The sequence below is a fragment of the Suricata suricatta genome, chromosome 3, assembly GCF_006229205.1.
Source record: "Suricata suricatta isolate VVHF042 chromosome 3, meerkat_22Aug2017_6uvM2_HiC, whole genome shotgun sequence".
In the NCBI taxonomy this organism is placed as follows: Eukaryota; Metazoa; Chordata; class Mammalia; order Carnivora; family Herpestidae; genus Suricata; species Suricata suricatta.
In genome coordinates, this window is record NC_043702.1 from 122,854,337 (window position 1) to 122,867,183 (window position 12,847).

The window sequence follows — 12,847 nt, forward strand, 5'->3', positions numbered from 1 at the left end:
TATCAGATAAAGGGCTAGTATCTAAAATCTACAAGGAACTCACCAAAGTTCACACCCACTAAACAAATAACCCAGTGAAGAAATGGGCAGAAGACATGAACGGACACTTCTCCAAAGAGGACATCCAGATGGCCTACAGGCACATGAAACGATGCTCAACATCACTCATCATCAGGGAAACACAAATCAAAACCACACTGAGATACCACCTCACGCCAGTCAGAGTGACTAAAATGAACAAATCAAGAGTCTATAGATGCTGTCGAGGGTGTGGAGAGACGGGCACCCTCCTACACTGTTGGTGGGAATGTAAACTGGTGCAGCTGCTCTGGAAAACAGTGTGGAGGTTCCTCAAAAAACTATCCATAGAACTCCCTTATGACTCAGCAAAAGCACTGCTAGGGATTTACCCTAGGGATACAGAAGTGTTGATGCATAGGAGCACATGTACCCCAATGTTCACAGCATCAATGTCAGCAATAGCCAAAACATGGAAAATGCCTAAATGTCCATCACCTGATGAGTGGATCAAGAAGATGTGGTATATATACACAATGGAGTACTACATGGCAATGAGAAAGAATGAAATCTGGCCATTTGTAGGAAAGTGGATGGACCTCGAGGGTGTCATGCTAAGCGAAATAAGTCAGGCGGAGAAGGACAGATACCATATGTTTGCATTCATAGGTCTAACAGGAAAATAGGAGAAACCTAATGGAAGACCAGGGGAGGGGAAGAGGGAAAGAGAGTTGGGGAGAGAGAGAGATGCAAAGCTTGAGAGACTATTGAATGCTGAAAATGAACTGAGGGTTTAAGGGAATAGCGGGGGGAAGAGATGGTGGTGATGGAGGAGGGCACTTTTGGGAAGAGCACTGGGTGTTGTATGGACACCAATTTGACAATAAACGATTTAAAAAATTAAAGCTAATAGTACATAGGAAACAAGGCAAATATTCAGAAATCAAAAGCAAGAAACAAATACATTTAGAGAAAAACATCAGCATAGTTAAAATTAAGAATAGGAAAAAATATTTTATCCAGTGATTAGCATGCTGTAATTTTTTTTTTTTTTTGCTTTTTCAATCCATCCTAAGAAGAGCCCAAGAAAAATACGTTACCTGGATATATGTCAAGACCCTAAGGTTTTAATTTCTTGTATTTCTCTTTAAACTTAATAAATGACAAAAAAAATTACCAGAATTTGTTATGAAATGTATGCCAATTCCCACTTGAAATTTAGTAGCACTAATGTTTCTGGCATTTGTCATTATGACATCTTTTGTTAGTAGAAAAACCTGTCTTCCTGCTCTAAAAAGTATATAAGTTCACAACTTATAATGGGAGGAGTTTATACAAGTTCAATGAAGTCTGTATCTTGTGATATTTTGGGAAATTGGTTACAGGTATTATTAAGGTCATGTTGTGTCTTTCCTACTCATGGACATCAACCCCACAGCTCAGATGAAATTGAGAAGAAGTTATAGGCCATGAGTTTGCTCTTTCTCTCCCCTGCTCAGTTATACCCAGAAGAGTACCAGAAGGATATGAAAGCAGTTCAGTTTGGAATACAGCCTTCAGACATGGCACTTAACCCCGAGAGAGTCCAAATATGACCATTCTTTTCTTCTTCTTCCTACCCAGTCTCTAACAGAGGTATCAGCAAAGTTGCCAAAACAGAGTGAGGAAAGAGAAACAAGTACTCTGCTCCATTACTACTTGATCAGCAAGAGTTGACCATAATACTAATTCATTTCTCTTAATAAGGAAAATCAATGTCATCCACACTGACAATGTATAAAAGGTGATATTTTGAAGCATAGTGCTACAAAAGGTTATAATACTTACTCATATAGATTAATAGATGCCTTATCTTTATGATATTCCAAGAAAGTTAACATGTTTTTAAACTTTATAAGCCAACTTCTAGATCTTGCATAAGTTGAAACATCATTAATACTCATGAATCTAACAGAGAAAAATATACATATATGTTATAATAAAAATCAAGTGCTAGGGGTACCTGGGTGGCTCAGTTGATTGAGAGCCCAACTCTTGATTTTGGCTCAGGTCATGATCTCATGGTTTTTGAGTTCAAGCCCTGTGTCGGGGCTCTGGGCTGACAGTGTGGAGCCTGCTCTCTCTCTCTCTCTCTCTCTCTCTCTCCCTCTCTCTCTGTCCCTCCCCTGCTTGTGCTTTCCCTCTCTCTGTCAAAATAAATAAATAAACTTAAAAAATTTTTTTTTTAATTTGAGCCTCTGTATCCATTCACCTACCCACTCATGGTCATGGTGCAGGAAACTTTTCCTGCCTCTGTTCCTGGAATCATTCTTGACTTGAGGTAGAACGTAATTAAAGCTTCTCCAGACCAATTCTTTGAGGTCTAGAATCAAGCTCCCCTTTGTCATGTCTTGCCTATCTCACACCTCCCTAAGGCCCAGAAGGCCCTACCCTTTTGAAACTTTAGGAACTTGAGTATCTCCCAGATAGATTACCAGACTGCTGAAATGTTAGCTATCCCCCAGACAGAATTTCCTATCATTGTTGCCCCCACCAGCTTTGTCTTGAATCATCCATTAGCTAAGCTTTGCCAGGACTCTGACTATATGACACATCTCTCAGACACTTGAGTTTTTCCCACCAGATTTAACTGCATCTCTCAGCACCATCAGTGGGGTCAGTTCCTCCAACGCCTGCTCCACCTGACAGAGCAGTCTAGTGACAGGGTTCAGGCTCCCCTACCTACCCTATCTAGTAACTTAGTAAATATGATAGAAAGATGAGAAAATTATAATAGTATTTGAAACTATGGAAGTTCCTTTTATGACTCCCCTAGTCTCTTATCTAATTACACTGTAGTCAGATCTTCCTCCAGTATCTCCTAATGTCACCGAAGTCATGAACCTTCAGAGGGAAAAAAAATGTAAACAAGTAAAATAAGTGGACTATCCCGACAGAAGGATGGACAGATAGATGAAGATAGGTGAGATATATAGGTTGATCAATATGGACACTTAACTCGCAGTTTAAAAAAATTTTTTTTCCATATACCCATTTGACTTTGGAAATAACAATTTAGGAAGTACTATACTTACTTTCCTTGGATGGGGCAATAGCTTTTGGTTGCACCGATTAATATCCGGGCGGCCTCTACACTGAGGGTTCCGTTGTTAAACTGTTCTTCAAAGCTACTCTAAACATACAATTTTAAATAAGTATTACAAAGGACCAAAACACAAATGTAATATACTCTACTTGACCCTTACATAGCCCTATTATTATTAAATTCATTATAGAAAAATACACTTTTACCAAAAAACTTCTGTAGCAGGAAATAAATTCCATTCAATTTAAATGTTTACTGAATATTCTTTTTTTTGCAAAGCATTATATTGGATGTAATAAAAGATACAAAGTTTCCTAGCTTCAGAAACTTAAAATCTACCCAACTGAGTTTTCCTCAGTAATATAAATAGTATCATACTGTCATCTTTCTGCAGCAGGGCAGTACAAATAATAATTCAATAGTTAATTAATCATCTCAACCTCTTAAGGAACTACCAAGAAAGAAAAGTAAATTGTGTTCTTTTCCCCCTTTTTTTCTGCCAGGTTTATTGCTATATAATTGAAATATAACATTGTCTAGGTTTAAGGTATATAATGTAATGACTTGATACATGCATACATATTGCAAAAAATGGTTACCACAATAAGATTAGTTAACACATCGATCCCTCACATAATTACAACTTTTGTGTGTATGATTGTGCATGATGTCAGATCCATTCTCTTAAAAACTTTCAAGTATGTAATACAGACTTGAATAGTCACCATGCTGTATATTAGAGCCCCAGAACTTATTCATCTTATAACTGAAAGTGTGTACACTTGAACATCTCCCTCAGTTCTCCCACCTCCCAGCCCTGTAAACTACCACTTCACTCTGTTTCTATGAGTTTGGCTTTTTTTTTTTTTTTAAGATTCAAACACAAGTCAAATCATATAGTATTGGTCTTTCTCTGTCTGTCTTATTTTACACAGCATAATGCCCTCAAGGTCCATTCATGTATTCACAAATGCAAGATTTCCTTCTGTTCTATGATTGAATGATATCCCATTATATACAGATAAACATTTATCTATAGATAAATAGATAATAGATAAACATTTTCTTTATTCATCCATCTGTGGACACTTAAGTTGTTTCCATGTCCTGGCTATTATAAATAATGCTGAAAGAAACATGGGAGTCCAGAGAGCTCTTTGAGATCCTATTATCATTTTCTCCTGACATATACCCAGAGTGAGGTTGCTGGAATATATGGGAGTTATGAATGGCTAAAATCAAAACAGTGAGGTTGCTTATCTTAAAAAAAGAAAAGAGAAAAGAAACTCTTAGTTTCATTGATTTTTTCTATTGTCTTTCTAGTCTCTATTTCATTTATTTCTGCTTAAATTCCTTCTACTAACTTTATTAAAATGGGCCAAAGAACAATTCTTCTTTTACCTAATGTCTTGATGTGTAAAGTTAGGTTATTTGAGATCTTTCTCTTTTTGTTAATGTAGGTATTTATTACTATAAATTTTCCTCTTAGAACTGCTTTTGCTGCATCCTATAAGTTTTGATATATTGTGTTTTCATTTTTGTTTGTCTCCAGATATTTTCTGATTTCCCTTTTGATTTCTTCTTTGACCCACTGGTTTCTTAGGCGTGTGTTGTCTAATTTCTATGTTTTTGTGAAGTTTTCAGTTTTCTTCCTGTTATTGATTTCTAGTTTTATACCATTTATAGTATTTTATACCATTTATTTCTAGTTTTATATCATCTTTATAATGATATAAAGAAAAGATACTTGAAATAATTTCAATCTTTTTAGATTTGGCAAGGCTTGCTTTGTGACATAACATATGATCTATCCTGGAGAAATTCCCCAAACAAATTTGAGGATGGAAACTCTTTTTGTTATGTAGTCCCTATCAACATTCTGTGAAGCAGAGCAAATGGTTTTTGGAACTCACTTTGGAAAATGCTATAGGTCCTGAGGAGCCATTGCAAGATTTAAGCAGGAAGGTGGTACAGTCCTATTTGTCTTTTAGATAAATCACTGTGATTGTCTTTTAGATAAATCACTGTGGAAATATTGTAGGCAGAGACACCAGTTGAAGCTTATTATTCAGGCAAGGAGTTATAATTTCCTAAATTAATAGACACAATAGTGGAAATGGGCACATCTGACAAATATTCAGAAGGCAAGATTGATAGAGCTTGGAGAGGGAGAGAGAAAGAAGACTGACCTGAATGATCACATCAGGTAATGAGTCCATTCACTGAGACCAGGAATATAAGAGCCAGATTGAGATGAGTTCAATGTGGATTTCGGTGCCAGTGATATGTCTAAGAAATGTCTGGCCACAACTGAATTTATGAGTCTAAAGAGATGGTGGTGAGAGTTTTGGAAAGAAGAATATAGATTTGAGGAGCATCCATGGATATCCATGGATATGGGCATACCTAAGAACAAAGAAGGAGAGATTATAAGGTAAGAATGATGGACAGAGTTCATTGTTGTGAGGAAAACATTAAACATTAATCACGTTCTGAGGAAAACATTAAGGAGATAAAAAGAAAGAGAGGAGCTCATGAAAGAGATCAAAAGGAAAGGGGTCACAAAAAACAGGAATGCCACTAGAGGGCACTCTCAAGAAAGCCATTAAAAGACAAGATGGAGTGGGCTACTACGTGGGATTGTTGGCTTAAAGAAGGAAATGTGGTAGGTCATTATAACAACAGCCCCAATGTACCCATGCCTTCCTGTGTCCATGCCCCTTTGCAACCGACACTACTGCATCTCCTAAGAGATGGAGTCCACTTCTTCACTCATGGACTCTGGCTAGCTTTGTGATTTGCTTTAACTAATAAAATGAAAGTAAAAATGATGTTATTCCAGTTCCAAAACATAGGATTTAGAGGACTTGCAGTTTCTCCTCTCATTGTGTTAAAACCCAGAGACTACCATGCTATGAAGAAGCCCAATCACTCTACTGCAAGATAGAGGGCCATATGGAAGACCCCCTAAAGTGAAAGACAACCAGCATCAGCTGCCAAATCTGTGAATGAGACCATTCACAACCCCACTGAACTATGAGATGACCTCAGACACATGAGTGCTCCCAGCCAAGACCAACGACAGGATCATCCAGACTGCCAACCCACAGAACTGTGAGAAATAAAAAAATCATTGTTTTAAGCCAGTAAGTTTTGGGGTGTTTTGATATGCCACAAAGGCTAGCCAAAACAGAAATCAGTACCAGTTATTCCTCCATAACAAAGGGCTAAAACAAAGAGCAAAACAAAGCTTTGGGACCTGGGGGTCAGTAGAATGAGACAACAGTGCAAAAACTGGTATTGGAGGTGGGAGGGGGGCAGCTGTGCTACAGAAAGGCACCACAATGGGCATTTCTGTCACCTGAGGCCACTTAGAAGGTGGAAAGTGTGCCCAATTAACTTATGAATCTGCTAAGAATATTTCTAGATTAGAAATCTAGAATCTAAAACTATCAATTAAAATTTTTTTATTTTTTTTAATTATTTGAGAGAGAGAGTGTGTGAGTGGAGGAGAGAGGCAGAGAAAGAAAGAATCTTAAGCTAGCTCAACACTCAATGCAGAGCCTGATGCAGGGCTTGATCCCACAACCCTGGGATCATGACCTGAGCCAAAATCAAGAGTGAGACATTCAATACACTGAGCCACCTAGGCACCCCTAAAACTATCAACTTTTAAAGCTACTTTTGATAAAATATGGGAAAAGCTAGAGAAATCAAAGGGAAGCAATTCAATCTGCAGCAGAAATTAGCAAAAAGACTCCCTGATTTGCCAGGTTGAAACTAAACTTGTTTCTATCTGTAGTCTCTCCAGCTGGCAAAAGATCTAAAAGTAAAGATCAAATCTAGTGTGCTGACAGTAAAAAAGGGCCTCAAGTTCAAGATCAACTCAAGGGTGTGCCTGAAGACTCTTTTGTTAAGACCACTGAAAGACTGAAGCTGGTATTCAGTCTATCCTCTCAAGCAGATCAAAGGCCTTCTCTGACTCTTATGACATATGGCCTATCTGAAAAGGAACTGCAGAGGACTATTAATTAGATTGATTGAAAATACACAAGTTTTTAAGGGAATTGTACCAGGTTATATAAAAGGGACAGAAACTATTCTAAATAAATAGAAGCCTCCCAAGTTTCTACTGACAGAAATCAGGCTGAGAAGGCCAGTCAGCTATAAACATAGATTATTTCCTCTGGAAATGTAAAAAATGAGGGGCTACTGGTTCATACGCCCAGTGGGATTTCAGAATTGCCATGGAGCAGTGATTAATCAGTACTTCCTGTTCTTCCCCTTCTTGATCATAAGTGTCTATTGAACAGCACTAAATATTAGAGAGTGGGTGGGGGACAGATAAGATGTTTCTTAGTTCCTAGGTCTCCAGATCAAGAGGAATCATACTTAAGGAAATGCAATCAAGGAGCCTCAGGGTACCTAGATCAAATGCAGATCATGAGATACTAGTCTTTGAGTCTAATACTATAATAAGATGAAGCTTGGTGTGGAGGGTGGAGGGGGGTGGGTGTTAGAAAGGATGAGTATATTTTGTTTATAGGAGGTATATTTGTGGCCAGTGAGCACATTGTGGTGCATTTTTCCTTTTTTTCTTTTTCTTATAATTATATGAGGAGATGGATGTTAGCTAAACCTATCATGGTAATCTTTACACAGTATATGTAAATCAAACCATCACAACTCTATGCATTAAACTTATACAGCAAGGTATGTCAATTATTACTCAATAAAACTGGGTGGGGGGAAACATCCAAGAAAAAACAAATAATAATATGGTCACAATTCTTTGCATCTCCTCCCATTGGGAGGTTCAGTCTATTTCCTCAACCTTTTTAAATTAACATTTATTTACAAGTCTGGTAGTAGGGTGCTAACTCTTGGCTGTGTGTTTAAGTTTACTTTTATGTAGCCTCTCATTCTTCAGCTCACATGATAATCTCAGGGTGGTATTCAAAGTAGAAGGTGGAAGCTGTAAATCTTCTCAAAGCCTAGGCTCCAGAACATTCCCAAAGTTGCTTCTGACACATTGGTCAAGACAGGCCACAAAAACAGCCCCAATTCAATTAGGTAGGGGAGAGGGAGGAGGGATATAGGCACCACCTCTTCATAAGAGGCTCCATGAAAAATTTATGACCATACTCTACTGCTCTGGGTAAGAAACTTCCAAATCCTGGGAATATTTTAAATTTAGAAATGTTTAAATGAAGGAAAATATAGTATTAATATTTTTGTATTAAGGAGAAATATGTTCTTCAACAGAAAAAAATAAGAGAAGGAAATTATAGATTAAAAGATACTCAAAGGATTTATCCACTAATTACTATGTGGGAACAGAATTGGAATTCAATTTAAAAATATTGAACTATGAAAATATTCATTGATCACATTAATGAGACAGTTGGAAATTTAATCATTGATTCAATGTTTGACATTATTAATTTCTAGTACAATATTAATATTTTACTATATTTTTTAAGACTTTAAAATTTAGAGATACATAACAAAATACTTACAGATGAAATGATATGATATTTGGGAAAACGTAGGATAGAGAATGAGGTTGGTCACGTTGGTTTTTAAGACTGGATCATGAATATGTAGGGATTCATTACACTATTATATCTACTTCTGTATATGTTAGAAGTTCTTCATAATAATAAGTTTTAAAATAAGGGTAAAAAAGATAGACTTGGCTTAATAAATATATGAACATGTTTTTGCGTCCTTGTTAGTAATAGCGATAAAATGTGTCCTCTTAGAATATAACCCCAATTTAAGATATGCAATTTGATAAGTTAATTTAAACTTGATTTTACCTAGTAATCTTCCTTATTTTTAATATAAACAATATACACAATAATACATAAACTTAAAAAATACAATCTTCCTTAAATTAAACCATTTAAAACTTAAATCTTAAATATTTTAAGAGAATTTTTGGTTCACTAGATGTATTTTAATTTATTAAATTTATAACCACTTAAGAGAATGTTATGTAAAAGAAACTCAAGTACATTAAATTTATAAGAGCAATTTCAAATATTTGAAGATATTTAGTTAAATAGGTATGTAGATACCGCCAAACATTCTTCAAAGTCCCCCGAAAAGTGAACTGCCAAAAATTACAAGACATAGAACAGAATAATAAAATTTGTGACTTGAACTTAAAGCCTAAGACATTAATTTTTATTTTTAACTTCCATAAATCAAACAAATTTTAACAACTAATATGCTATCAAAACTGAAAACATAGAGGTACCCGGGTGGATCAGTTGGTTAAGCATCCAACTTCGGCTCAGGTCGTATTCTCACAGTTTGTACATTCAACCCCTGCGTCGGGCTCTGTGCTGACAGCTCAGAGCCTGGAGCCTGCTTCCAATTCTGTGTCTCCCTCTCTCTCTCTGCCCCTCCCCCACTCATGCTCTGTCTCTATTTCTCAAAAATGAATAAATGTTAAAAAAATTTTTTTAACTGAAAAATATTTTTTTCTAGTTGCCTGAAAGCCCTACGTAAAACTTGAAAGCACTGCAAGAATTAAAATAAATAAAAAGCAGATTATGTGAACTGTACCAACCATTTGTATCATAGCCGCGTGCAATCTGGCTTCTTCTATTAAAACTTCTTCTGTTGGGGATTCTTCCTTTTTGTCATCATGTGAAACACGGGAAAACTGAACAGTATCAGACTAAGTTTAAAAACATAAAGAGATAAAGTTAAAAATAAGCTAAACTAAGTAACTAAAATAAGCACTTCACTCAACAAAGATTCCAATAACTCAAATCAGAACTGCTAACATGAAGGGCTATGTATCACTGAGTATACCCTCCCCACGAGAAATGCTGCTTCTAATTGTGGTCAAGTAATTATGCATTTGGGAAGATTTACTAGTCAAGTTCTCCCCCAAACCTGTCTTTGCTTGACTGCTCTCTGAAGCAACCTGTGTTTTCTGCTTTTTGTAGTAATGTGAGGACAGATCACCCAGCTCTGCAAGTGGTCAGAAACATCAATTTGTCAGAGGCCATGCACAGATGGTCAATCAGCCAGTGTGTAAAAACACCAGTTCTCCTAGGTTGGCAAATAGAGCTATATTACCAAGACCTTCTCTTTAGAGAGAATTCAAAGAAGTCTTTTCACCTAGATAGCAAAGCCAGTAAATATATGCCCCCCTCACTGCAGTTTTCTGACATTTCATTAGCAGAATCAAGTTTTTTATAATAAACTAAAGCAAGAGAGGCAGACCCAAGAGAGAAAGGAGTACTTATTTTTTCTTTTTGGGCAGGTATTAACTCACAGGAATGATGTATTCAATCTTTGTTTTTTCTTCTACTAAGGTCCAATTAACACTTGACAAAATTTTTTCTGTTTTTAATAGTGTTATTGTGTTCTTTAATATCTCTTGAATGTGCTTAATGACATTTTGCATAGTCATTTGCCTTGGGAGGGGAATAGCACACAAACCTGTGAAAAAGAAACGCAAAAATCTTAATAGAATATAGCAAAGACTCCAAGAGGCAAAATCCTGTAAGATGTAGTGAAATCTTATTGGCAAGGTCAGTCACCTAGACAGCCAAACCAGAGTGCTTAAATAAAGCAAGGACCACCATTGGTCCAAAAATTTCCAGAAGATTACCCAACTCTCTGTTTCTCCTGGCTGTATAACTCTACTTTATCTGACTCAATGCTAAGGAATACTCTATTCATTTCCTCTCATTCATTTCCTTTAACTAGAGACAGGACTTGCTACTTCAAGGCACCTAATCAGTATTTCTAAAAGTATAGAAAACTACTTGTGTCTCCTACAGGTAACTATGAGAATTCCCAGGCTCCATCCCATACCTAGAGAATCAGATTAGAAATTGCATTTTAACAAGTTTTCCAACTGATTCTTTTATAAAATTAAACAAATTTAAAATATAGAGGTCACTGCAACAGAGATTCCTCAAATTTAATATATCTGTTTCCTGGCCAGCAAACCCACATGTCTCAAAACTTGTAGCCATTTTTATTTTCTTGAGGTGGGAATTTGAAGTTACAGCTATGAAGCCCACTCATCAAAAAAAAAAAAAAAAAAAAAAAAAAAAAGAACTTAATTAGTGAATGAACTTCGCCTGTCCACTTAGAATTCCAGCTCAATAAAACTGTTCTCTTTTTATAATTGCATATGAAATTTTTCCATAAAGAATCAAAATGAGTCCTAAATGTTTAGTTAACTTTACTGCATTCTTTTTTTTTTTTTTTTTTTTTTTGAGAGACAGACAGCATGAGCGGGGCAGAGTCAAAGAGAGAGAGGGAGACACAGAGTCCGAAGACAGGCTCCAGGCTCTGAGCTAGCTTTTAGCACATAACCTGATGCAGGGTTCAAACTCACAAGCTGTGAGATCATGACCTGAGCCAAAGTCGGAGGCCCAACCGACTGAGCCACCCAGGTGCCCCAACTTTACTGCATTCTTCATAGGACACTGTATGTAGTGAGAGTATTTGTAATTTCTGGGATACCACAGATCTGGAGGTATATCCCTCTTGAATCACTATGGCCAGAGCAAAATGCATTTGACTGTAGGCAGAAGTTAGAAGTTGTCAGCTTTGGATTCAAAACTGTATGGCTGAGACCATATAGGAAGAACATTTTTTTTTTCATTTGCCAAATTACAATCCTATGATGGAGCAACAACTACCTTCCAGTTGCTCTGGGGAAACGTTTGTGGACCACTTGGTGGCACCAATACATCTGGATGAATTTTCTGTGTTTAAGATGATCTGTGTTTAAGATATGTTTAACAGTGTGAGGAGGGAATCTGTTAAAGCCTTTGACTAGACAAAAGTAGTTGGTTTGAAACTTACTGATAAAACTCAACTCTGTCAAGCACTAAATGTGTGCCTCACAGTACTTCTAGAAAGGATGAGCATAGATATTATGAGGAGAAAGTATTTACCATATACTTTAGTTTTATAATGAAAATTCTGAAGCTTAACCACTACAATAAACATTTCTGTGGGGTGCCTGGGAGGCTCGTTAAGTTGGGTAAGCATCTGACTCTTGATTTCAGCTCAAGTCATGATCTCATGGTTGTGAGATCGAGCCCTGTGTTGGGCTCTGCACTGAGAGGGGAGCCTGTTTGAGATTCTCTCTCTCCTTTTCTCTCTACCCCTACCCACTTGCATGCATGCATGCTCTCTCTCTCTCAAAATAAATTTAAAAAATTTTTTTAAATTGTAAGGAAAGAAAAAGAGAAGAAAATATTACCATGACAGTAAAACCCCTTGTTAATCTTGCCTTTGAGTATCAGAGTAGGAGGAATCATAAGAAAAGAAGCATGGGAGAAATCCAGATGTGATGTCCTAAGCAAAGAGAAGGGGTGGGTCTGAATCCCTGAGAGTCAAAAGAAATTGGTGAGAAAGGAGCTGTGAGAAAGACTTCAAAGATCAAATTAACTTGCAGTCATGTTCCATTGTGGACTTTTGCCAAACAAGCATACATCTCCACTGAGAACAAGAACAAATCCATAACTAGGAGGAAAGAAGAGCTACCAAAAATCTGTCCCATTTACTAGCCCAGTTCACACATTGGAGCCCTTGGCTTTGAGGGGGCTGCACAGGAAGTTCTGCTACAGTGCTGGTGGGATGCTAAGCAGTAATGTCTCTCAGAAGCACAATAGGGTAAATTCACCAGGCTATTCCCTTGTTTGGAAGAACTCTCCTTCAATATCATCCTTCCATTGACCTCTCATTAGTTCAAGC

The 12,847-nt window shown here is 36.8% G+C and overlaps 1 protein-coding gene across 1 annotated transcript in view; it reads right to left on the reverse strand.

Annotated features, from left to right (window-relative positions):
• The window catches only part of SLC9C2 (solute carrier family 9 member C2 (putative)), a 91,807-nt gene that overhangs the window by 41,506 nt on the left and 37,454 nt on the right, over nt 1–12,847 (reverse strand). Inside the window, exons 12-15 of the mRNA XM_029935068.1 lie at nt 10,401–10,567; nt 9,684–9,779; nt 3,093–3,190; nt 1,846–1,965 (exon numbers count right to left, since the gene is read on the reverse strand). Of these exons, the coding sequence (XP_029790928.1) occupies nt 1,846–1,965; nt 3,093–3,190; nt 9,684–9,779; nt 10,401–10,567 (481 nt within the window). The remainder of the gene's footprint in view (nt 1–1,845; nt 1,966–3,092; nt 3,191–9,683; nt 9,780–10,400; nt 10,568–12,847) is intronic.